General features: G+C 41.2%; 1 protein-coding gene across 2 annotated transcripts in view; it reads right to left on the minus strand.

Annotated features, from left to right (window-relative positions):
• arid3a (AT-rich interactive domain 3A) overlaps positions 1-20,196 on the minus strand; it is a 34,241-nt gene extending 14,045 nt beyond the window's left edge. Inside the window, exons 1-2 of one of the 2 annotated variants that reach the window (XM_082506188.1) lie at positions 19,641-20,196; positions 19,248-19,539 (exon numbers count right to left, since the gene is read on the minus strand). In XM_082506188.1, the coding sequence (XP_082362314.1) occupies positions 19,248-19,539; positions 19,641-19,975 (627 nt within the window). In that variant the 5' untranslated portion in view covers positions 19,976-20,196. The remainder of the gene's footprint in view (positions 1-19,247; positions 19,540-19,640) is intronic. The other variant, XM_082506187.1, reaches the window with a different exon arrangement.
• Between the last annotated feature and the right edge of the window lie 3,553 nt (positions 20,197-23,749).

The raw sequence follows: 23,749 nt of genomic DNA on the forward strand, positions 1-23,749 counted from the left end.
ACCCACCAGCTCGACAGCTAGCCGGGAGCTCGAGGGTTACTGATGCGGCCGAGAACAGCACAACTCCCGGCACATCATTTTCAGATCACCGCGGAGTTTCGCTGCTCGCGTTAAACGTAATATATAAGTCACTTAGACAACCTAAAAATGTTATTGTTGGGCTTTTTTCAGTGTTTTGTTTGTTCGTGAGTAAATCGGTTTGGCTGAGATTAAAGTTATTAGATTAGATAAAATAAAACTTTATTAATCCCCCGGGTGGGTTCCTCCTTGGTTTTCACACAGCTGACTAAACGTCAAACAGAAAACTTATTAAACAGAAGTATGAGACAGTCGAGAATTTACGCCAGTGTCTGGTTATATTTTAGATAGCAAGAAGCAGACGGCCGAGTTTATTAAACTCCACCGAGACAGCGGTGACGCTAATCAGAAGGCTAGACCGTCCCAATTTCACGCCTTTAAATTTTAAAGGCGTGTTTGTGTGTGTGTTTATACAATTGCTATTATGTTTGCACTTTATGTGTAATGTTACTGACTGCAGAGATCAGTAAGATGTGTGTATTTTTTATTTATTAGTTTTATTTATTTAATATTATTTTTTAATTGAATGACTGTCTAGTAGTTCACAGATGTCGAAAAACTGTGTGGTAAAGCCACTGATTTTTTTTATGTATATTTCTGCAATCTGCACATTGTACTGACTTTCATTTTAATGTTTACACCAGGGTTCCTTGTCAGCACTTTATGCTCAGATGTTTGTAAGCTAAAAATAAACTATTGTGTATGTTCAAATATACTGTTGTGATTGAAGAAGTTAAATAAAAATGTCAGTCATCAATTCATGCATCACCTCATGTTATCATAACAGAGGTCTGTCTTCCAGGAAAGAACAGTTTAAAATTAATGTAATATAGTATTGGCCATACTGTATTGCTTGTCTTTGTTTAATAATACAGAAGACAAAGACCTTAAAAAATAATCGCATATCGCATCGCAATCGCAATATTGGGGCAAAAAAATCGCAATTAGATTATTTTCCATAATCGTTCAGCCCTAATGGTGTTTTTAAATTCTGAGACTACAATAAAAGTATTTTTAAAATATGGAGAATGATTAGTCAGTGCTGTAATATGCAACAACAAGACGGGAGGTGGGGGTCTCCGTCTGATAATAAGAAGATCTGAGAGACACAGTAGACCTTGTGGCCTGATGAGGACTTGATTAGGTACAGCTGTTAGCGGGGCCTGGGGCCTCGGAAACGTCAGTGAAAGTTGGCAGTAAAAGTGAAGGGGGTTACTCGAGGGGGTGACAATGAGGCCACCGAGCCTGTGGATGTTTTTTTTCCTGCCTAGTTTCTTCAACGTGACTGTGAAACATCCTCTTAGAGTTCTGTTTACTACACGCTCGCATTTATTCGAAAGCGAGAAAGCAGCAGGCACACATTCGCCATCTTCAAACTTCAGCGGCGTCCGCAGTTATATTTACAAGGCTCGATAAAGCGCGAGAGTATCGACAACTGTACATCACACCGTGCATAAGTGAGGTCACGGAGTTTCATAATGTGTTATTGAAAATAGAAGGTTGTGAAACACAATGTACAACTGAGCACCACCAAACAAAACCACAGAAAATAGCACCAAGGCGTATTGTTACTACACAGCCACCAAAATAGCAGCCAAGCCACGAACCCTGATGTTGCAGACGCCCGTGAAGCGCGTTTGATATCACGTCAGGAAATCACTCGGCTCAGCACAAAGCTGACGCAAATAACCATTGTGAACATTTTGTCTGATAGCAAATTGCAGCTCTTTGGATTTTGGTGTGTTGGTGGACAAAACAAGCAGCCGGCAGACGCCTCCACATAGTTAATACGCAAAACAAAAAAAACACAAAACAAAAAAACCCACCATTGCAGAAAAGTAACAAGTCATGAAAGCAGCATTCCCATAGGAATGCAACACAAAGCATCTAGGGTGTGTACAATAGGATACGTGCCATTAGACAAAATGAAAGCAACGCATGATTGACTTAGGAAATTCTCATGACCTTCCTGCTCCGGGTCAAAGAGTAATATGCAACAAAGAATTTATCAAACGAGTTAGTAAAAAGATGTAAAATAATCCTCCATATTGTCCTGTAACCTGTGCTTGCTACATGAAGAAGAAAAGATAAAAGGAAAGCCTTTATCGCACAATGTTCCTGTATCTTGCTACCAAATTTGCCCCTCTCTGTGGCATTCAGCTCTAATTAGTGACGCCAAGCAGTCGTGAGATCTTATTATCTAGTGGGTAAGGGTTAACAGAGGGCCGGAGAGGGCTGTGGGGGATGCCAACTAATGTAGACGCCTGCTGGAGGCAAAGGGGGAGTTTTAATTACAGGATGCATGCATTTTGTGAAGTGCCGCGCCATAAATCTTAGAAATTACCCTCTCCCCAGCTACCACCCCCTCCCCATGTTGCTTTATTTGCTCTCTCCTGCCTAATCACACCAATAAATATTTCTCTAGAGGGAAGCATTCAGATTCCATTCCCCATTTAATGCTCACGATGTGGTAACAAAGCAGGACAATGGAAATCGCTACTGTAGATTTAAATACGCCACACATGATAAATGAAAAAACTGAAAGGTCTCACCTGATGTAATAGTTAAAGGTAACATTTTCATGTGTTAGTGTTACAGCACTCAAAGACCGTGGCGTGCTTATTTTTGGCGGTCTTTCTGCAAACTAATCAAGTGAGTAATCTTTAGTGAAGTCTGAAACGTGTTAACAAAGTATGCTTGTGCATATCCAGGTTCAGGTTTCATCCAGGTTTCACTGATGATAGATGTGGGTGAGGTAGTCTGTCCTGCTTAGCAACAACGAACAATTTAACTATACTTTAACAATATTGTTTTAAAGCCAAATAACCAATCCAGTTAGTATAAAACTGCATAAATGTCTACTTGGACTGCAATACTCTTAATCTAATAGAGGCAACAATCCACATTTTAAGATATGAGTTATTTTTTAGTTCTAGTTCACTCACATCATAAATCATGATTGTAGTTTTGCTGTACTCTATCTACTGACTTGGTATGAGTGAGTATGGAAACAATGCGATTGACAGTAAACCTATGGGAGGGTTTGCTCCACCGTGCTACATCTAAACACCAAATGAAAGAACGGCAGTAAAGTTGCACAGACTTGAAAAAACAACTCTGTGCTGCACTGAAGTTACTGTGAAACATGTGGTTGCAAAGCAACTCATTAACTCTTTCTGTTGGCTTTTTCCCACTTTGATTCAGCTTCTGTATAATTTTCCATTTTTGCTGGCCTGTGTCTTACTTCCTTAACACTCTTCTGTTTCTGGCCATCTCACGGTTTTATGTATATATAACCCTTGTGTAGATTTACCACCCTACCTACTTACATATGTAGAGTATCTATCAGGCTGAGCTGGGTGTGGATGTTTTAGGCTTGTATAGACTTTCATGTCTATAGTATGCACACCGGGGCAGGGGCCTCTCCTGGATTAAAGCGCTGTTACTAGAAACTAGATAAACGACTAGAAACTGGGCCAACTGGTAGCACAGGGTTCATGCCCCTTGTTCCAATCCTCTAGAAAAAACAAAAAAAGACAACTGGGATTGCAGAGATGACTATTGTGTTTTGAAACTTGCACTAGCTCTTTGAAGCTCTTTTAAGTGGGAATTCATATAACTGTACTTATAGCAGTAAACTCATAATTACAGCTAAAGACAGGAGTGTTATGGGGGTAAATTGCGACAGTAGAAAGGTCACCAAATGTACTCTACTCTGTCAGTGATTTATTGTTTTACTGCTGTCTTGATAGTTTCCCACCCTGACACCCTGTGTATGTAGGTCAGTGACAGCCGGCTACATATGAATTGAAACTAGGGTCGGAACAAAAACAAAGTGGTTTTATACTACAAATAATCAGTAACCAAAGAGCAGCCTTTGCAGCCCTCGCTGAAGTGACAATAACAGTGCAGTCGGAGTGCATGTGTGTGTGTTTTTAGAGGGGCTGGCCGCACCACTGTTAATGCAAATGGCAGGTGTGCTGGCACACAAGTGTCACATAGCAGATAATAGAGGCTTGCAACTGAAAACCAAAAACTGAGAGAAGTCAAGGGTATCACCTACATGCTTCCTTACACCTGCTCATCACCTTGGGGTGAGGCTGACACACAAACACATGCACGCTAACCTACACACCTGTAACACACAGTAGGTCAGAGCAAGACAGAAGAAAAAAGTAGTAACGTTTCGTGCTCGTGGTGGCTTTCTATTCTTCTCATCTAACCTAAATTGCATCACTTTGACAGTATTTTTTTTCCAGGGGTGCAGCAGGTAACTTAACTATACAAGGAAATAATTCACATAATTTTTGAAATAATTCAAAAATGGGCACATACACTTTTTTTAAAAATAAAGCCCAATAGCCATTTGATCTTCCTTTTTTGAATGATCCTACTGTCAAATCATACAAGATAAATGTTGATGTTTGAAATGGACAAGGTGGGGTGTGGTAGTACATAAGGCCATTTGTTTCAGTCACATCTTCTGTATGGTCCCAATACAGTCCTCACTGGTTACCCAGTTATCACGTATAGCCACCAAGAAACTTGTTGCATATGTTAAAGCACTTTACTATTCAGAAGGTTGTTGTCAGTTCTTGTCTTTACATATCTGAAATGTCCTTGGGCACTATAAATCCTACCATCAGTCTGTGTGAGACGATGTTAAAGTGTGTCTCCGGATGCAGACTGGAGTGCTAAACATGCTTTAAGTGCTAGGTAAGATTAAAAACACGATCTAGAAAAAGGTAGAACACTTGGATGGAAAAAAAGTAACAATTTTCATACCCAGTGAGATTAGTTACATGGGGTAATTCTAAAGTAGCTGTTAGTGTGAAGGCAGTGGTCTATGCTGTCCAGGGTGTACCCCACTTCTCAGCTAATGTCTGGGAAATGTTCCCAAAGGTGTCAGCAGGAGAGCGCTGAGTGTTGAAGGGAATAAATTGGCAGCGGGTGAATGTCTGAACCTAGCTGAATGCATCACAATGTTATTAAAGAGGTAAAAGGCTAATTGGTCCAAAACAAAGAGCCTCTATAAAAGTCATAAATTTGACTTAAGATAGAAATAACAGACAGGTTATCATCAAATTCTTCAGCTTTCCAAACAAAAAACATTCCATGTTAAAAATGCAAACGTTACTGTGTTGACTAAGTCTCACAATAAAACATTTTATTTTCCTTCTTTAACTTAACTTCATGTGCAATAGGTCAGAGACGACGTGAGGGTTGAACTTTAGGCCATGATATAACCTATTATATTGTTTAAACTAACAAATATATTGTATACTTCATGACAGCTGAGGGTTGAATGCATTGTTCTCATTATATTATGCAAAGGAGCTTAATAAAGTGAATGAGCTTGTTTGGTTTTGTGCAGCACGACATTATAGCAGCTCATAATTCACTTGAAATGCACAGTGATAACCTCGTTGTGTGTGTTATAACGTTCCCTTTGTATGCATTTCATTCAACAGCAATCTTTGTTTTTCTATGGATGGCAGTACTAACCCCTTCAGCCAGTGTCAAAGGAGCAGTTTCACAACATCATATTAATCTTTGTCTTTGCATTGCCCCACCTAATCTGAATGGAAGGTCTAGTATGGCGTAATTTCTAGAAGGCTGTGTTAAAAGGAGTATACTGTATATGTAACCCTGGTTGAAGTGCTCAGTCAGCATGCATGTGTTAACACTGGTTTGCTTTATTTAGCTCCCTTTATATTGATAAACTGCCTCTGTGAAGCACAACCTCTGGTTATCATCTCTAAAAGCCCAAAAGTTCAACAGAATCTCATGAAACGGAATAAGGCATTTAGAGCACAAGGCACTAACCTGGCCTTCAAACTCCTTAAATCCAAATCTAATGAGTGTGTGCAAGATGCCCCTGAATAAGCCTGTCGGCAATCAACAATAATCCAAGGACCCACTGCAGACTCCCAGTGTCAGATACCACAGGACAGCACTTAAAAAGTCCTGTTTTGACAGCACAGGGAAGACCTATACAACATTAGGTGCTGGTATCTAAAATTGGCAGTTGGGTTGACAGAGAAAACAAAAATAAAGGATGTGCTATACTCAAATTAGGGATGTTCCCGGCAGCTAGTTTACAATATGCTTAAATGAGAAAGGCAGAAAAATTGAGTTCAACATTAACTATACACTGTTTTTGCTTTAATTACTTTGCTATACCAGATGATATTTTTTAACAAGATGACTAGAACTGAAAATAACTGTTTTCAGTTATTTGACAAGGCTTTAGACGAGATGAAGTGTTTCCTCTTGGTTTTTGGTTTGTCACTTGCAAAGATGACAATGCGTGAGTACTAAAGTTGTCATCACAGCAAGATCATTAAAAAAAAAAAAAGAGCGGCCTGAGACATTCACACATTCAGGATACTGCTGAGTCTTCATCACCATTACAGGCGACCAAATGCCTCCCCCCTACCACCCATAACAAAAGAAGCACACGCAGTAACACCTAACGCCTAATTCAGAAAACACAACATAATTTACTTACGTTTGGATTATACTCTTTGTTATTTTCTGTATCACTGTGTTCAGCTTGGACAGGAATTTTATTTTAAGATGGCCAGCTTACAGGTTTCAGTGGGGTATGGAGGTGGAGGTGGATCACTATTTTTATAGGCTGAAACGTGTTAGAGCAGAAGTCAGAACACTATGTACAGTCAGCCTTCATTTCCTTATAGAGCAAGGCTGGAAGACTGAGGCATCGTCCAACTTAATAAGCACAATACTGCTACAAAACACAATACCCTGCATTGCATTTGATCAGCACTAACACCTTTACGGTAATGTTAATATTCACTGACGCTGGTTAAAAAACACAAAACAAAAGAAAGGAACTCTGTTTTTACTGTGTGACATTTGAAAGAAAAGGAATCAGATTCCATTCGTGTTCTTGTTTACGATGACACATCCAGCATTCATCTGCTAATCAAACAATGTCAGCACAACTGAAATTATAGTTTCCGTGTGCAGAGTTCACAGACGTGGGCCGTCAGTGCTTATCATGATATAATACTTTTGAAGAGGGAGGATTAAAAAAAATAAATAAACTTAAGTGCATTCACACTATTGCTTTAAACCTTGACTCCAAATATTAAAAAAAAGCAATGTATGTGCTCTGCATTTAGCAAATCTAATATATTTTGACATAAAGCACCCAGACCTAGTCTAGGATAGAGGGAGCCACCCCTTGTGTCTTCATAATTTGACTTTGACTTCATATTTCATGCCATCTTGGAATTTTTGTACTTAAATTATATTATTATTAAATTATATTATTATTAAATTACAGGGAGTGCAGAATTATTAGGCAAGTTGTATTTTTGAGGAATAATTTTATTATTGAACAACAACCATGTTCTCAATGAACCCAAAAAACTCATTAATATCAAAGCTGAATGTTTTTGGAAGTAGTTTTTAGTTTGTTTTTAGTTTTAGCTATTTTAGGGGGATATCTGTGTGTGCAGGTGACTATTACTGTGCATAATTATTAGGCAACTTAACAAAAAACAAATATATACCCATTTCAATTATTTATTTTTACCAGTGAAACCAATATAACATCTCCACATTCACAAATATACATTTCTGACATTCAAAAACAAAACAAAAACAAATCAGCGACCAATATAGCCACCTTTCTTTGCAAGGACACTCAAAAGCCTGCCATCCATGGATTCTGTCAGTGTTTTGATCTGTTCACCATCAACATTGCGTGCAGCACCAACCACAGCCTCCCAGACACTGTTCAGAGAGGTGTACTGTTTTCCCTCCTTGTAAATCTCACATTTGATGATGGACCACAGGTTCTCAATGGGGTTCAGATCAGCTGAACAAGGTGGCCATGTCATTAGTTTTTCTTCTTTTATACCCTTTCTTGCCAGCCACGCTGTGGAGTACTTGGACGCGTGTGATGGAGCATTGTCCTGCATGAAAATCATGTTTTTCTTGAAGGATGCAGACTTCTTCCTGTACCACTGCTTGAAGAAGGTGTCTTCCAGAAACTGGCAGTAGGACTGGGAGTTGAGCTTGACTCCATCCTCAACCCGAAAAGGCCCCACAAGCTCATCTTTGATGATACCAGCCCAAACCAGTACTCCACCTTGCTGGCGTCTGAGTCGGACTGGAGCTCTCTGCCCTTTACCAATCCAGCCACGGGCCCATCCATCTGGCCCATCAAGACTCACTCTCATTTCATCAGTCCATAAAACCTTAGAAAAACCAGTCTTGAGATATTTCTTGGCCCAGTCTTGACGTTTCAGCTTGTGTGTCTTGTTCAGTGGTGGTCGTCTTTCAGCCTTTCTTACCTTGGCCATGTCTCTGAGTATTGCACACCTTGTGCTTTTGGGCACTCCAGTGATGTTGCAGCTCTGAAATATGGCCAAACTGGTGGCAAGTGGCATCTTGGCAGCTACACGCTTGACTTTTCTCAGTTCATGGGCAGTTATTTTGCGCCTTGGTTTTTCCACACGCTTCTTGCGACCCTGTTGACTATTTTGAATGAAACGCTTGATTGTTCGATGATCACGCTTCAGAAGTTTTGCAATTTTGAGACTGCTGCATCCCTCTGCAAGATATCTCACTATTTTTGACTTTTCTGAGCCTGTCAAGTCCTTCTTTTGACCCATTTTGCCAAAGGAAAGGACGTTGCCTAATAATTATGCACACCTGATATAGGATGTTGATGTCATTAGACCACACCCCTTCTCATTACAGAGATGCACATCACCTAATATGCTTAATTGGTAGTAGGCTTTCGAGCCTATACAGCTTGGAGTAAGACAACATGCATGAAGAGGATGATGTGGACAAAATACTCATTTGCCTAATACTTCTGCACTCCCTGTATATTATTTTTAGGCCCTTTGATACTAGCAGCCTGTCAGAAAATATAACCCCGCCTCCCCCCTTTTTTTGGTTTCTTTAGTTGAATCTAAATCAAAAATGGCAAAGATAGCACAGTTTGACAGATGTAAAATGGTATTTTGGCACCAACAAGGTGACTCCCAATGAGCTATTATCAGAAAACTGAACATATCTTAGCATGGTGTGCATTGTGTACTTAAGAAAGAGAGGAAACTGGACAAGTGTAGGATAAAGGAATACGGAGACTAAAACTATACAGCAGTATCTGAAAATCATGGCTTTAATAATACTGACCCTTTAGTTGGACTATATATACTGTGCACCAGAGCCTCGTCAGAAATGGTCTCTGTGGAGGGCTCGAGAAGCCATTCATAAGGATAGGAAACAAGGAGAAAAGGCTGGGATATGCCATATGGCATACCATTACATACAAAGCATACAGGAATACCTTTATTGAAGCAGTGTGGGATCATCTTGACAGAGAACAAGACTAAAGGCAGCCAACATCCAAAGAAGAGTAGCTTGAAAACTAGTCCTGAAAATGTAAAAACTACAAGTCAACTGGCTTCTGGCTGCGCTGAAGGATAAATGTAATCATACCAAATATTGACTTTCAAACCCATTAGAATTGTACAAACCAATATAGTATATTTCCATGTGTGTTTGCACGTTTCGATAAATTGCTGCACCTATTTTCCATTTTCCCAGGTTGATATGAAGAAATGGGGTGTGGCTCAAGACCTTTCAACAATACTAGAGAGGCAAAGATATTTATACTTTTGCAGTGGCTGAAAACGTACAACAGGTAAACAAAGTAAACCAACTGCTGTAATACATACACACCTTTCTTTTATCAAAAATGAACACATGTGATATTCCTTTTTCAAAAGGCTTTCACAACCTATTCTAGCAAAATTGCAAAACAGATGACGACATGTGCTTAAAACAAGGTAAATGTATAAAACTTCTTTGCATAGTAATTCCAGGAACCTATTTAGACTGGCTGTCTGCCCATCAGTGGGTAGTTTCCTCAAATACATGGATGCAAATAAAACTGCTTTTAGAAGTGTTCAATTATTTTGTGCAGTAGAGGCCAAAGCCAATGCCCCATGGCACAACTATAATCAAAGTGATCTTGGTCCTTTGCTCCAGCCCTACACTTTTAAGATATTCAGTTGAGTACGACACCGTCGCGACTCTTACTTTGGGGGCTCTAACCACCACTCCTTATTTCCCCCCACACTGTTCCTCAGTCTGACATCCAATTGCCTCCTCATCTGAAAAATGACTTAATCGACTGAGGTGACAGTCGTACAGACAGTGTGCTGTATGCACTGACATGCCCCCATGGACTGACATCTTAAACGAATCCATCTTTGCCTGCTCTGCCCTCCGCCCTGCCTTTCTCCATCCCCCCCACAAGCACACAATTTACAGCAACAATAGAGCTGTCGCCCTGCTGATGCTCGCAACGCTGTTTTATTGACAGACTGGATCAAAGGAGATCATAATCCGAACTGACCTCATAAATTCAGCTCCATCGATTGAGGACAAGGAGCTGACAGCCTGCGTGAAAACACCAGCGCTGTGGCTGACTGTAACTGTTGTTGCTTTATCTGCAACAGTCATATGTGGCCCAAAAATGGCAGACAGCGATAAGAGAGTTAGAAAAAGAAACCAAGAATGGGACATGAGTAGTTTGCATAGCTACTGAATAAAACCCATGTTTTTTTGAATGTGCCAACTGTGGTACAACACCACTAATATTTAACTCCTATTTCTTCTGGACCCTTAATACATGGGAATGATTTAAGATTAAGGGCATATTTCAAAGCTTTCCATGGCTGAACTATATCAGTTTGGAAATGCAGTAAACAACTAAATAAATACTTGAAAAGCAAAACTAGATAAAGGTGTTTTACTACAAAATAAAAATGATTCCACTTCATTTCCATGAAACCACCACAAGCTTTCCTTTTGCTGGGAAACACCTGTAGAAATTCAGCAAACAGTGAGGGCATAGTTTCTTTATGGTGTGAAAGGCTGTAAGCGAGACCACATCTTCAGGGCTTTGCCAAAGGATTTAATGCTCAGCTTCTGTTGGTCGTTATTGGAGACACACTATCCCCTGCTGACATGAGAAAAAGGTGAAAGGCAGTTGATGAAGACAAGACATTAAACCAGAATGAGCACCCTCCCGCGATTACACAAACTAAATTCCTTCCTGCTACTATCGGGTCAGCTGCCGTGGCTTAGGGATTTGGATAAGAATCAGAAATAGCAGCCAGGTGGCCCCCCAGAGCCTGATGTGTAGTAGGTAGCTGTAAGCAATCCTTTGTAACCACACTGCTAATGAGTAGCATTACGTTGATGGATGCTCGAAACTGAGGAAGGCAAAGCTGCATGGGCGGAAAAGCAGGGGAAGTGGGTGTAGCAGCAATTTAAGCTCATAAATTGACTTCTTAGCAAACAGTAGCTAAGTAACTGACACAGAGCATTCGGTCTTTTCAATTTGGCTCAAACTATTATTTTCCTATTAAGTCTCCATAAGTGAACACGCAAACCAGCCTTGCCTTAAAAAAAAGAAAAGAAAAGCGTGACCTAGATAGTCTTCTAATGAGTGCCTTACGAAAGATGAAGGTATTTATTCAGCGCCAGAGCAGATGCCATGATAATGCTCGTGTCTGAAGGCAGTAAGATAAGGACAAAGATGGTAAGCAGGATGTCTCAGAGGAGGGTTTATACCTTTGTTCCAACACACTGAGACAAAGACATAAAGACACATCATCAGGAAACAGAACTGGACTAAAAATAGCTCAGTGTGGAGCACCTTGCTGTGGGGGGGGATGGACACTTGGCTGGGTGCTTGGGCTGTCAATCAGTATGATTGATAGGCAAGGCAAAGGGTTTAATGGTTAACAACAGTGGCCTTAAAAACTAATATGGGCCACTGTGCCCACATGGAGAGCAGATAGCTGTGCGTGTGGCTCTTAAGAGATGGAGTAAACCCACTCCAGTCAACATGGGGCTGGGCTGTGGCCTGAACAGGAGCAAGCCTCTCTTTCTTTCTCTTTAGGCACTGACTGATGTCACTTTTGGAAAAATCTGAAGCATCCATGTTTTCATGTGAAGATATCATCACATGAAAAAAAGAAAAAAATCTTGTCATGGCAAGTTAAACACAAAGACTAACAGCCTCAATGGCACTTCTATCACCACGGTAAAAATCATATTTTTTTATTTGACGTGGCATCACGACTGCCTTAAATACAAGGCCAAACCGTGTAAGATTTATGTCACATGGCCTACCTAAAGCATCACTGCCTTGTAATTACTGCCCAAGATTGCTGACTAAGGTGACCGTGAAGCATAACAGGCGCTCATGAGCTCTCAGCTGGTCTTTGCTGATTTAAAAAAAAAGTCAATTTTAACTATAAAGAGCCAATTCACAATAGCTGTGCTTTATATTGTATATTATACAATATTAAAGAGAAATCCCAAGGATCAGACGGCCCCCTTTCAGCAAGCACTTGCAAATAGTGGCAAGTGAGAAAATCCATCCTCCCCCTTATTACTAAATATGAATACAACTGTGTAGTGTTCTGTGTATGTGCACCACAATCGCCTAAAACTTGAGATTTGCTCTTTGACCTTCTTGATTTGAGAGGTGATCTAAATATGAATCTGACCATTTCCTGCTACATGTGAGCCGGAGAAACCTCATTCTTCCAAAACGGTCCAAAGTTCATGTGTGAAAATGACTTATTTTCTTGCCTTGACATGTCAAAGTATCCGCAGTGGAAAAGGGTTTATTATCACGTCGTAGTGGTGTAAAATACACATCGTGAATGACCATTTATATCTGTGGTATGAACAGGCAACCCCGGCTTCTTTTCATACACATATAATGATTAAAGGTCAGCTATTATCATACTGACAAGACAGGGCAGCTTGAGTGCTCTTGCTTGAGCCTAATGTGATGATGACGGATCAAGGAACTAACAGAGTCTTTTATGAAACTATGTCTGAGATGGGGGTTCTGCTTTGCAGCATGCCTGGCCTATTGATTGCATAGACCATTTAAGCCACATTTCAAAGCACGCAGATCTCTGTTCCAGTGCGTTCCTGTACAGTTTCATTTCACACTGAGACAAAGAGCAATCTCAGACCTTGAAAATGTACAGCTGCGCACATCTTATTTCTCTTTGACCTATTTCTTAATTGAGTATTCTACAAATGAAAGCTTTCAATATCCACATAGTGCTTTTTCTCACATGAATGCCTATCAGTGTCCTTGTAGGTAAAGAAGCCACTTTGGTTTTGTTGAGTGCTTATCGAGGACACAAAATATTCAGCACATATCTATTTCTGTATGAATGCAGGAAAAAAACAGTTTCTAATGGAGGGACAAAGAGCAAAGAAAGAAAGAATGAAGCAGCATCCATATAATCCTTTCTAAAGGAAAAACAGGGTCTAAAAAGTTACAAATATGAAGAATGTGGAGCATCTTGGGTCTTCCCAGCTTAGAAAAGCAATTTCCTCATTCTTGACAAAGGCTTACATGTTTGATACATTTGAGAAAGACAATACATGTCGTGAGGGAAGCTGCCTACACAAAAATAGTAACGTTTAGCAACCAGAGAAAAAAGAAGGGATGAAAGAGCTAGCCTCAGCCTTTACACGATCTTTGTTTACATTCCTGCTGCAGCCCCCACCTCTCCTCCCCCATATTGAGTTCCTGCCAATTTCCAGAATCCCCATGGCTGTACACTTTCTGACATCAGCTCCATGAAGCACACTAGGAGTTGGACACAATTCAAATGCTCCGCAGGGCTTCGCAGTCAAAACGAGCATTTACTACATGCTCTACTTGGCAGCGGTTCAAAGACCAGCGCCAACTGACGGTCTTTTTCCCCCTTTGCTGCTCCACCTCCTCCCTTCAACAGGAAGACTGAGAGGTCTTCCCGTGCTGCTGTGGCCTTATTCCTTTGCCTTTTGTTTTCATGACATAAGCAGAGCCCATTAACCCTGTGTTGTCACTTTGTTAAACACAGATGGCAAACAGAGGCGTCTCACAGCATAGTGAAACATGCCTGAGCTGATTCATTTTGAACCCTGCAGACTAGAGTAGGAATGAGTCTGCAGAATATCTGGCTTAGGTCTGAAAATCCAAACGATGCGCTTGATAAAAGTAATCGCTCGCTGTGCTTCTTAATAATAAAACCAAGCAGATGGATCGGATAAAAGCTCAATAGCATGTGAAATATTGATCAAACACAGACGCATAGTCTGACATTAGTCAGTCATTAACAGTAAAAGGGTCAGCTGATTATGGAATCCAAGAAGGGCAGTAAGATGTGGTTTAAGTTCCATTTCATTGCATTTTATTACAAACCCTTCAACAGGAGCTTGTGGGCTATACAGAAGCAGAAGGAATAAACAGAATTGTGATAAATAAATGAAACTCACTTACATCAAATCAGAACAAACGGCTTTGCTAAAGTAGAACATAAACCCACTGAGCACCTTTCAGCAGCTGTATCAGCAGAAACCTGATGGGCAATCCCAATAAGTGTCGCTCCCAATTGGCTCTCTTTGGAGCTACGCTTCCTGTAGTCACTAACAGACAGCCCCTCGCCCCCATACCTCCTAATATATATGTGTGTGTTAGCAATTTAATGTTTAATGCCAGTCCCCCTTCCCCCTCTCTCCATTTGCCCTGATCACTGTGAGTGCCATGAATTTTTAAAGACATCCCTTCTTTACTGTCCATCTGGGCTCCATCTGCCCAGCTGCTGGTGTTTAAAGCAGACAGAGACACAGGACGGGATACTTCAAAGGCTTTGCATGGCCTCTGGCCCGAGGAGGATAGTGTTCATAAAAAAGGTAGCCTTTTATGCTGGCATGTGCACCACAAAGAGACAACATAATAACTGAAACCTGATTGTTATTGTACATCAACTTTGTTTTGAAAAGCTCAGTATTTCTAAAAGGTGATCAGGTCAACACCAGAATGCATGAAATAATAAATGAAGCTGCTATAAATAGTTATCCTTCATTTTATGTAAGAATTTCGATTCCTAATTTGATTTGGATTTTTAACTCTCTCTCAAAGCTTTCCAAGTTTTTATCAATAATTATGCCATAAAAAGCCTCCACTCAAATCGCCCAGTATTTCAGTGGAGATTGATGGAAACAAATGCATGCAGGTCTCCTAGCTATAGGCTTAATTTAATAACTTGCTGGGAATAAAAATGGAGTGTGATACTGATACAGATAATTCCAAGAGTCAGACATATCAGGGACGCTCATACATGTGTTCCGTTTGCAGTGGTATCACTGAAATAGCTTCACCAGACATACAAATCAAATAATCCAACAACCCTGGCATTATTTGATATCTGTGTAAATCCTCGCTCTTTTATTTCATTTGGCACCGCTCTGCCTCGGCCAGATATGAGGCAGCTGGCAAAATGCCTTGAATAGTCTGATTAATTAATTTAAAACCACAGCGTAATCAGACATCCGACCAGGGCAGACCTCTCGGCTTCATTTAGTCTGACCTTTCAGGCGAAAGAGGCGAGATAGAGGGAAGGTGGCTGGGTGATCCACCAGGAATGCAGGTTTGCTGATATATCTTTCCACCACAGCCTGGGGCAAACCTTGACTAAAAGCTGGGTGTGGGCTGGTTTTAGTTCGCTGAATCCACATCTTGCGTTTATTGGATTTATATTGTGCACTAGAGCTTTTATGATCCTGTTGTTGTCTTGTAAAGTGATTAAGGATGCATTTTTTTTGTAACTGTTTCTGTACAATGTTCTTATACATTCTCTCCTGTCCCCTGTGTTTGTAACCACTACTATGGACCTGTGGTGCCACACTGAGACATTATTTGTGCTGTACAAACATAAAGAAGAAAAAAGGGCAGTTTTCAGTTTGGAAGTGCTCCAACTGCTCTGCACTGATAGAGGCACGCAAAGTTTCTGCTGAGGATCTGAGCTTCCTTGTGGCCACATTATCACCCTCCATCAGGCACATTCCAACAGCCTCCACCCACCTGCCCAAAATAAACTGTACACTCTTAACCCCTTCCTCTCCACCCAGTGCCCTCCAAAGCACCCTACCAGCATATGACATGTCTGAACACGTGTAATTGTAAGCTAGGAGGTTAGTGCTACCCATCAGACCCTCTTTTCGCCCCCTTCTGTGATAGAGATATTAAGTCTACACCGAAAACTTTTCATGATATCTTGATAAAAACGGACCATCAGCTCAGGGTTGCTCTGATGCAGCACTAGTTGCCCGTTTTGCGCAGTGATGACAAGTGCAATATTTTAACCAACATAAATTACAGCCTCACGTGTCTTTTAATTGCCACGAGGGCTTGGTGGTATGGACAGGTGGTGACAGGGATTTTTTTGTGGGTGTAGCTTTCCTGGCCTTGATAGCTGCATCATACAGTATTTTTATATGTTTCAGATGATTGCACAAATACTCAACGGTACATATAATCCCATGAAGCCCTTAATAAGCAGGTTTTATTGGGTTTTTTTTTTTGCACAGGGGCATCTATGACTGTGCTATGCGCATGTCTATGCGCTCAGAGCGCATCAAGTCAAGTTTGCGCTGAAGCCGTTTGCAGATTTTACCGTTTTCCACATGACGGGGAGAAACCACAAACATTAGGTTCCGAACAAAAAAGGAAGAAGCAAAATAAAATTGGTGCACGCCACATACAAATTAAGGCTGAGGTCAACAATTTTGATTTGCTTGAGGTTAGAATTATCAGGGGACAGACTGTCTTCGTCGTGCCAGGCCACGGCTGCAATTATTTCCATCGACTGTAATCATCTGAGGGCAAAATAAGTGGATGTTCAAGACTGGAAAAACCTGGTTTTACAACGTTAAAGACTGTCGAGGAACACCGTGAGCTTGGCACAGATTTTACTGTTGTTACCCAATTCCCTATATCATGCCACAATGCTGAGTTCCCTCTTCTCAGGCTTTAAGTTGTGTAGGCGTGACGCAGTGTTACCCAATCTATTGGGTATCTGACCAGTCACGGTGCTGACTGTCTTGATTATATAACGGTCTGCTGCACTAACACAGCCCTGTCTGATCCTCGGCTGACTGAGGTGCCATGATAAAAATAAAATAATAATAATAAAAACCCAAAAGTATCCATTCAAGTCGTTCACACAACATTTACAGAGGGAGGGGTGGACTATTTAGAGAAGCAGACTATAGGTTTTAGAGAGTTTGAGTCCACATGCTCTGTAATTACAAGAAATGCGCCTTAAATGACATAATCTATAGTTTGGTTTAAAACTGGAGCACATGTCAGCTAGGAGCAACGTGGCAAAGACGTTTGACTTAAAAACAAATAAAAACTAAAGTTAATTGTATTAAAAGCTTTTTCTCTTTTCCTCTGAAGCAGTTTAGCAGCTTGTCTGTTATCTGTCCTGATAAAATATGTTTTATGGTTAGAATTGTGCGACAGGACGTGAGGTTGCACTTTAATGGTGGCTTTCATTATGTAATAAACTGCTGAATGTGATGGCGGCTTAGTGTATATTACATTTTTAAACTGGCAAAACAACATTTAGTTGTCACACCATGCAGAAGTAGTTTTGTTGTTTTTTTTTATTTAAGGAGGCTAAAAATACTTCTCTGTGAGCAGTTTTGCAATTTGCATAATTGCACATTTTAGAAATAATAAAGCTTATTTTGCTACTAATCTAAGTATTAGGGTTTGTATTTTGCTTTTCTTGTAGGAAAACCGCATTATCTGTGTGTCCTGTTTGTGTCAAATTTAAAAATACCGTAAATACAGTAAAGAATTCAGTTTTATATCACCTGAAATAAACTTTTAACCAACCGTCTTCCCGCTTGCGTTCCCCTTTTATCGACAGCTGCCCTCTATCCAAACTTAGCTGTTGACAGTCTTAAATCTCTTCACGTAAACAGCCCGTCTTTATTCCACCAGGGCCTCCCTCATAATATCCAGCCCACTAGCATGTTTACAGTAAACGGCAGCATGGCAAAGCTGTTAACATGCACTCTAACCCACCCACAGCCCTTCCTGATCCCTCTGAGCTCCTCTTCCTCAGCTTCCAGTCCTTCAAGACTGTTCCAAGGAACAACTTTCTTTCATTCTTAGTCCATATTAGTTGTAAAATCAAAAATCTAACCAGGCACCAAGCTGCCACCAGAAGAAATTGTCTCTTCAATCATCTGCCTTGACCAGACCGTGAAGTGGCAAAGGCAAACTGAAAACCCTCACCTTAGCCTTTATCAACATTTTGCCCGGTGGCTAGTGCTAATTTCCCACCCTGGTCAGATTACATCACATGCCGCTGAGAAAGTGCAACAGAGTTTTAATGTGAATGGCTTGAGGGCCAGATGTGGCCCACTGGTAAACAGCAAATATTTTAGACTAATCTGCTTCTTTGGCCAGAGTCCCTCCAGTCTACAGCCCTTAATACCATCAATCAGCAGTAATGACAGCAACAGTTAAAGCTGCGGACCTTCAAAAGACTTAAATGGCAACTACAGCTGGGGCAAAGATATAAGAAATAAGTGTTTATGCACGGCAGAGTATTATAATTTACAATGCTATTACTGAATTGGTCACATCTTAATAGTAAGACAACCTCTACTCTGATTCACTTTTATCATATCGCACCAGTTTGTTTAACCATTTTACCCAGCTCGGACTGAATCTGAAATACATACATCCAGTTGCATTCACATAATCGCCTGGTATCTGGGAGATTGTTGTCAGCAGGGGGGTTAAAGTGGGCCAGAATGATCCAGAATGGTGCTCAGACACTTTCGGTTAATGAGCAATTAAATCTGATTGGCACATTTCCATTTTCACAAACTGCAATGGCTCATTTTAGCCAGTGTCACAGAGTCAGTGAGGTCACTCCAAGATCCTGCCTGCACGCTTCCTTTTTTTGTCTCATTTCTGTGATTTGTTCATGGTGTAGATATAAAGGTGTGTTCGAGGTACAGAAGTGGACTGAGTGATTCAAATAGCTCGATTAATAAGACACAGAAAAAAAACATATGTTAGTGTGTGATCATTTTGCTCCCCAAGCTGGAGAAAAATGCAAGCCACAATGGCAAATGTAACACGGCATTATATAATGCACAACGTAGCTGTTCCTCCCCACACACACACATCTGACCTTAGGGTTCCCCCACCTGCCAAATCCCACTTTAACCTCTAATTGTCGGTGCAGACCTCCACACAGTAATGGACCAGAAAGTGATGGTACCTGTCTGAACTGCTCCTCGTAGGTCCAGTCTCCGTGGTCCTGCCCACTCAAATGGCTATGCGTGGTATGTGAATGCAGATGTGCTCCCACTGCTGAGCGGGACTCCTGCTCAACACTGGGACGGACCTTCAGGAGCTGGGAATGGGGGTTAAGCTGACGGTGAGGCAGCAGGAGGATGCCCTTGCCAGGGGCCACTGCATCATGACCCGTAGGCAGACCTTCCTCTTCAAGGTCATCCTCAAAGTCTTCTTCCATCTCACCTTCAAAGTCCTCCTCGTCCCATTTCTGTTTGCTGTGTGCATCACAAATACATTTATATATTGAAAAACTACATTACACACAGAAACTAATCACTAAAATTTTCAGAAAGGTCCAGCAAAGAAATTCACTTACATCTGTTCCTCTTCATCTGACCCCATCATGTCCTTGTATTGCTCCTCTCCTTCATCGTTGTCCTCATTATCGCCTTCCTCGTCACCACCACTGCTGCGCTCCGACATGGGGCTGTCTGACACCCTCTGCAGCCCGGCCGCCGCGGCACGCATGGCTGCAAGAGCCGCTATCTGAGTTTGCTCTGTCTCAGGTGCCGGGCTCCCTATCAGCTCATTCCCTCCGGCCATACGGACCTGAGTCTGTTGGGAGGCGGCTTGCTGCTGTAGCTGCTGCTCCATCAGTAGCTTGGCCCTCTGCTGCCTGTGCAGATTTTCCATGACGGCCTGCAACTTCATCTCCAGGGAAAGTGGCAAAGCGTTCAGAGGCCTTCTTTCCCCTCCCTCCCCTGCTGAAGGAGCACCAGTCGAAGGCCAGTCAGGGGTCAACAATAGGGGAGCAATAGCCAACTGAACCTGCGAGGAGGCAGCTAGCAGCTCGCTGTAGGTCTGGAGGTTACGGTTATGATGAAATGTGGGTTTCTGAGGGGGAGTGAAAGGTGAAAAAAAGAGGAGCTCGCTGACATGCAGTCAGAGGTTGGCTGCAGTTCTGAAGACAGAGGCCTCTCTCTTGTCTCAGTGGTTTTTCCTACAGTTGGGGAGAAACCGAAGCCGGTAGCAGAGGTGGCTGGTTCAGAGAGGCACAAGACGTGGAAGTAAAGGAGGGAGTACAAGTCTTTGCTGACAGCCTACAAAGACCTGAGGAAGAGAAAGAACAGAGCGTCAGATTGCCACTTCCCACTCTCTGTAAAGATCATTACCTGTTCAGATCACCCGTGATACTCATCTAGTAGTTTCTCCATTTTTGATTTTCTGGTTTCAATAATCCTGCAAGAAAACTATTCACTATCACTATTTATGAATAAACAAAAGTTCTGTAAAATCTCAGCGCTACCCTGTCTACTCAAAAAAGGAAAACACAAAGGAGAACAAAATGTTTAATATTACTAACAAAAATGCAAATTGTAATTCGAGATTCCTGTGAAACACAAAATACACAGTCTTTAAAGGCAACGTACATTGTGAAGGATTAGTCAAACAAAACAAAACACGCGAGGAACAGGACAAACTGTTTCAACCTCAACAACAAGAGGAAGTGAAATCACAGGAAGAACCATCGCGTTTTTTACCTGATTGGCTAGGAGTCAAGATGAATTTCAGCCTACTGGCAAAAGATTTTAGACAACGCTCTCTCAGGTTGAATTAATATTCACACAAGTGTCACATCACTGAGGCTTCACTGCTGTGTTTTCCCCTTTAAGAGTGAGACACACAGTGGGGAGTTTTCTGAAAGTCACGTAGGTTGCCGTTGTTCTCCTACACACCTGCTCCATAAGTGCCCAGGTATGCAAAGCAGGCTGTACTATAAGCAGTGACCTTCAACCTATCGACAGTAACGACGTCGCAAAGATCCCCTGCTAAACCCCGCTAACCTAGAATCTGGTCAAAATGCTAAGAGGCGTGGGTTTGGGGAGGCTGTGTTTAGATCAGTCACATACAGATAAGAGCAGAGTCGACAGCACGAGGGGAAATGAAATTCAAGTGCAGGTGCTGGACATACCAAGCTCCAGTCATGACAAGAAGCAGCAGTGACTGTACGCCAGTACTCATTCGGCTATGCTGACTAATATATGAAAGAAACTGATCTCGATAACCACCATCTGGCACGATCTTTGTCTTTCACAAACTTCAGATTTTGTGTTGCGTCTACTCATTGAGTATCCTTTAAATGAAAGCATGAATGATCGTCTTTTCGAGGTTAGCTCAATCTGTATCACAACTACATGCAACGCAGCGGCACACAAACACAGTTCTATAATTGTTTTTTCAGCTGATATCTCAGGCTTGCATTTGCTTTTCTTACAGATGACAACATCTATGAATCCCCTTTGAAAATGTGACCAGCACAGCAAACCTGGGCACAGCATACCTCATCATTACAGGTATTTTCTTGAGCACAGAGGTTGTTTTTCTCCAGCGTGCGGCTAACTGGAATTACACAGGAAATCTCACCAGAGTTTCACGGGTTTGGTAGTATAATTACATGTAGGCACAAGAGGGTAAACAGCGTATCCACTTTTCAGGCCCGCAGTTTCTTGAGGCTTCCAACTGAAAGCCATGGTGCCACTCACAGGAAAATTAACCTTTTTCCATATCTTGTGTTTACATAGCTGTGAATACTTGAAAGGAATACAAGAATCCTGGCAATTGCCAAGAGATGTGTTTTTCCAATCAGCCAGTTTCTCAACAAGACATTCAAATGGAAAACAACAGCTTCTGCAACATTATACCTGTGTGACTCATGCGAAAGATCAACTTACATTTGCACAACATTAGTAATCTACAGAGAATTAATTGTGCACGACACAAATGACACACCAGACCGATGAATGAAAATTTGCACATGACACTATAAATTTAGGTGCCGTTTATGTTCCTGTACCTCCAAAATAAGTATACACTTCTTATACACCGAGTATTACAGAGTCACAGTCTGGAGTTAGATGCAGCAAGAAGTCAAATTCAGCAGCAGAGCTGAAACCTTGCAGCTCATTCTGAGAAAATGCACTTCAGAAGCACAAACTTCTTCCACTACTAAGACTCGAAAAGCTTCAGAGGTGTTTGATATAGTGCAAGTTACATCCCCTCACCCCGACATTATCATGCACCAATAAAAACCACAATAGAAATATTTCAGCCACTCTATACCATGGTGTTAAGAGAAATGTTGCGCAAGGAAACAAGAGCTGTGAAACTTTGTTTCCACATAGGGCGAAGGAAGTGACAACTGACGGAGCAGATGTAGTAAGGCAGCTGACAGATATTCAATATTGATTCAGTGCATTCTTTAGGGGCAATCGAGACGCAACTGAACGCCTGCAGTTGTCAGATGGAAAATAAAGCAGGATTACGGCGCCTCAATGAGCTGGATCTGGTTCGACTGAAACAACTTGTGCACGTTGTATTTACAGAGGGATCCAAGGGGAAAGACGCCGAGAATGACAGGAAGCAAACTCTCGACTATCCAGTAGCAATAAAGCACTAAATGACAAACAAATTCAACAACGCACTCGCACACGTTATCTTGATAGCGCATTTTGCTTAAAGTGTTTTTTTTAAGAAGTCACACATCACAGTCACGCAATTTCTGGTGTTCACTTCATGTTTGTGCCATGAGCATTACAGCTCCGGATACTGCGCCCCTCTCTCTCTCCCTGTCATCTTGTCATATATGTAATTTCAAAGACAGAAGTGATTACAACAAAGCTCGTCTGTTGACTCTTCCTGTGCAGGGGGAAGCAGAAGTGGTCTCTTTGTTTCATGCCACTGATGATCAGTAACATGATTTCCTTCATACTAGATGGTGCAAATTATATTGCACCACTACATATGTTCTCTCCACTTCCCCAAATGAGGAGGTTCGCTTACTTCTAAAGACTTTCTATATGCATTGCAAACGACTACATTGCTGTTGTTGTATACTGCCTGAACTAAAAGAAAACCTGAATATTGTCGAATTTTTCTCATTTTATGTCTGGTCCTAACCAGAGATTCAGCTTTTCAGATTTTAGGTTTTCAGTTATGAGATAAGATGTTTCTTTTTAATGTGAAACAACAAATCAGCTTCAGTTTTCCTTGGTTTCCCTGCTATCTGCCAAAACCTCAAATATTTGCTGTTGATTACCACATAAGCTCAAAAAAAAAAAAAAAAAAAAAATGTGTGGGAAACCTTAAAAAAAAAAACCAAGTAATAAGCGAGTAAGATGTTAACACTTATACATCTGTGCAGTAGAACTATATAAGCTTCTCACTTTTTGCATGAGCATCACATATTTTTGCCTGTGCGCCAAATGTTTTTTTTAAATCGTCTTTGCTGTCTGTCAGCAAAAAACAACAACATTTTCATGCTTCCATGGATCATTTCAGATGCTATTATTTCAAGAACACCTTTATTTGTTTTGGAGCTCTGACTTGTGAAGAGTAGCTAGATGACTAGTTTTTAAATCCTGGTCAGAAGGGGTGGGGGGGGGGACCTTCTGGTTTATATTGGAATCATAAAGCTGGGTACTTATT

Source organism: Aulonocara stuartgranti, assembly GCF_965226115.1.
Source record: "Aulonocara stuartgranti genome assembly, chromosome: 15".
NCBI classification, from domain to species: domain Eukaryota; kingdom Metazoa; phylum Chordata; class Actinopteri; order Cichliformes; family Cichlidae; genus Aulonocara; species Aulonocara stuartgranti.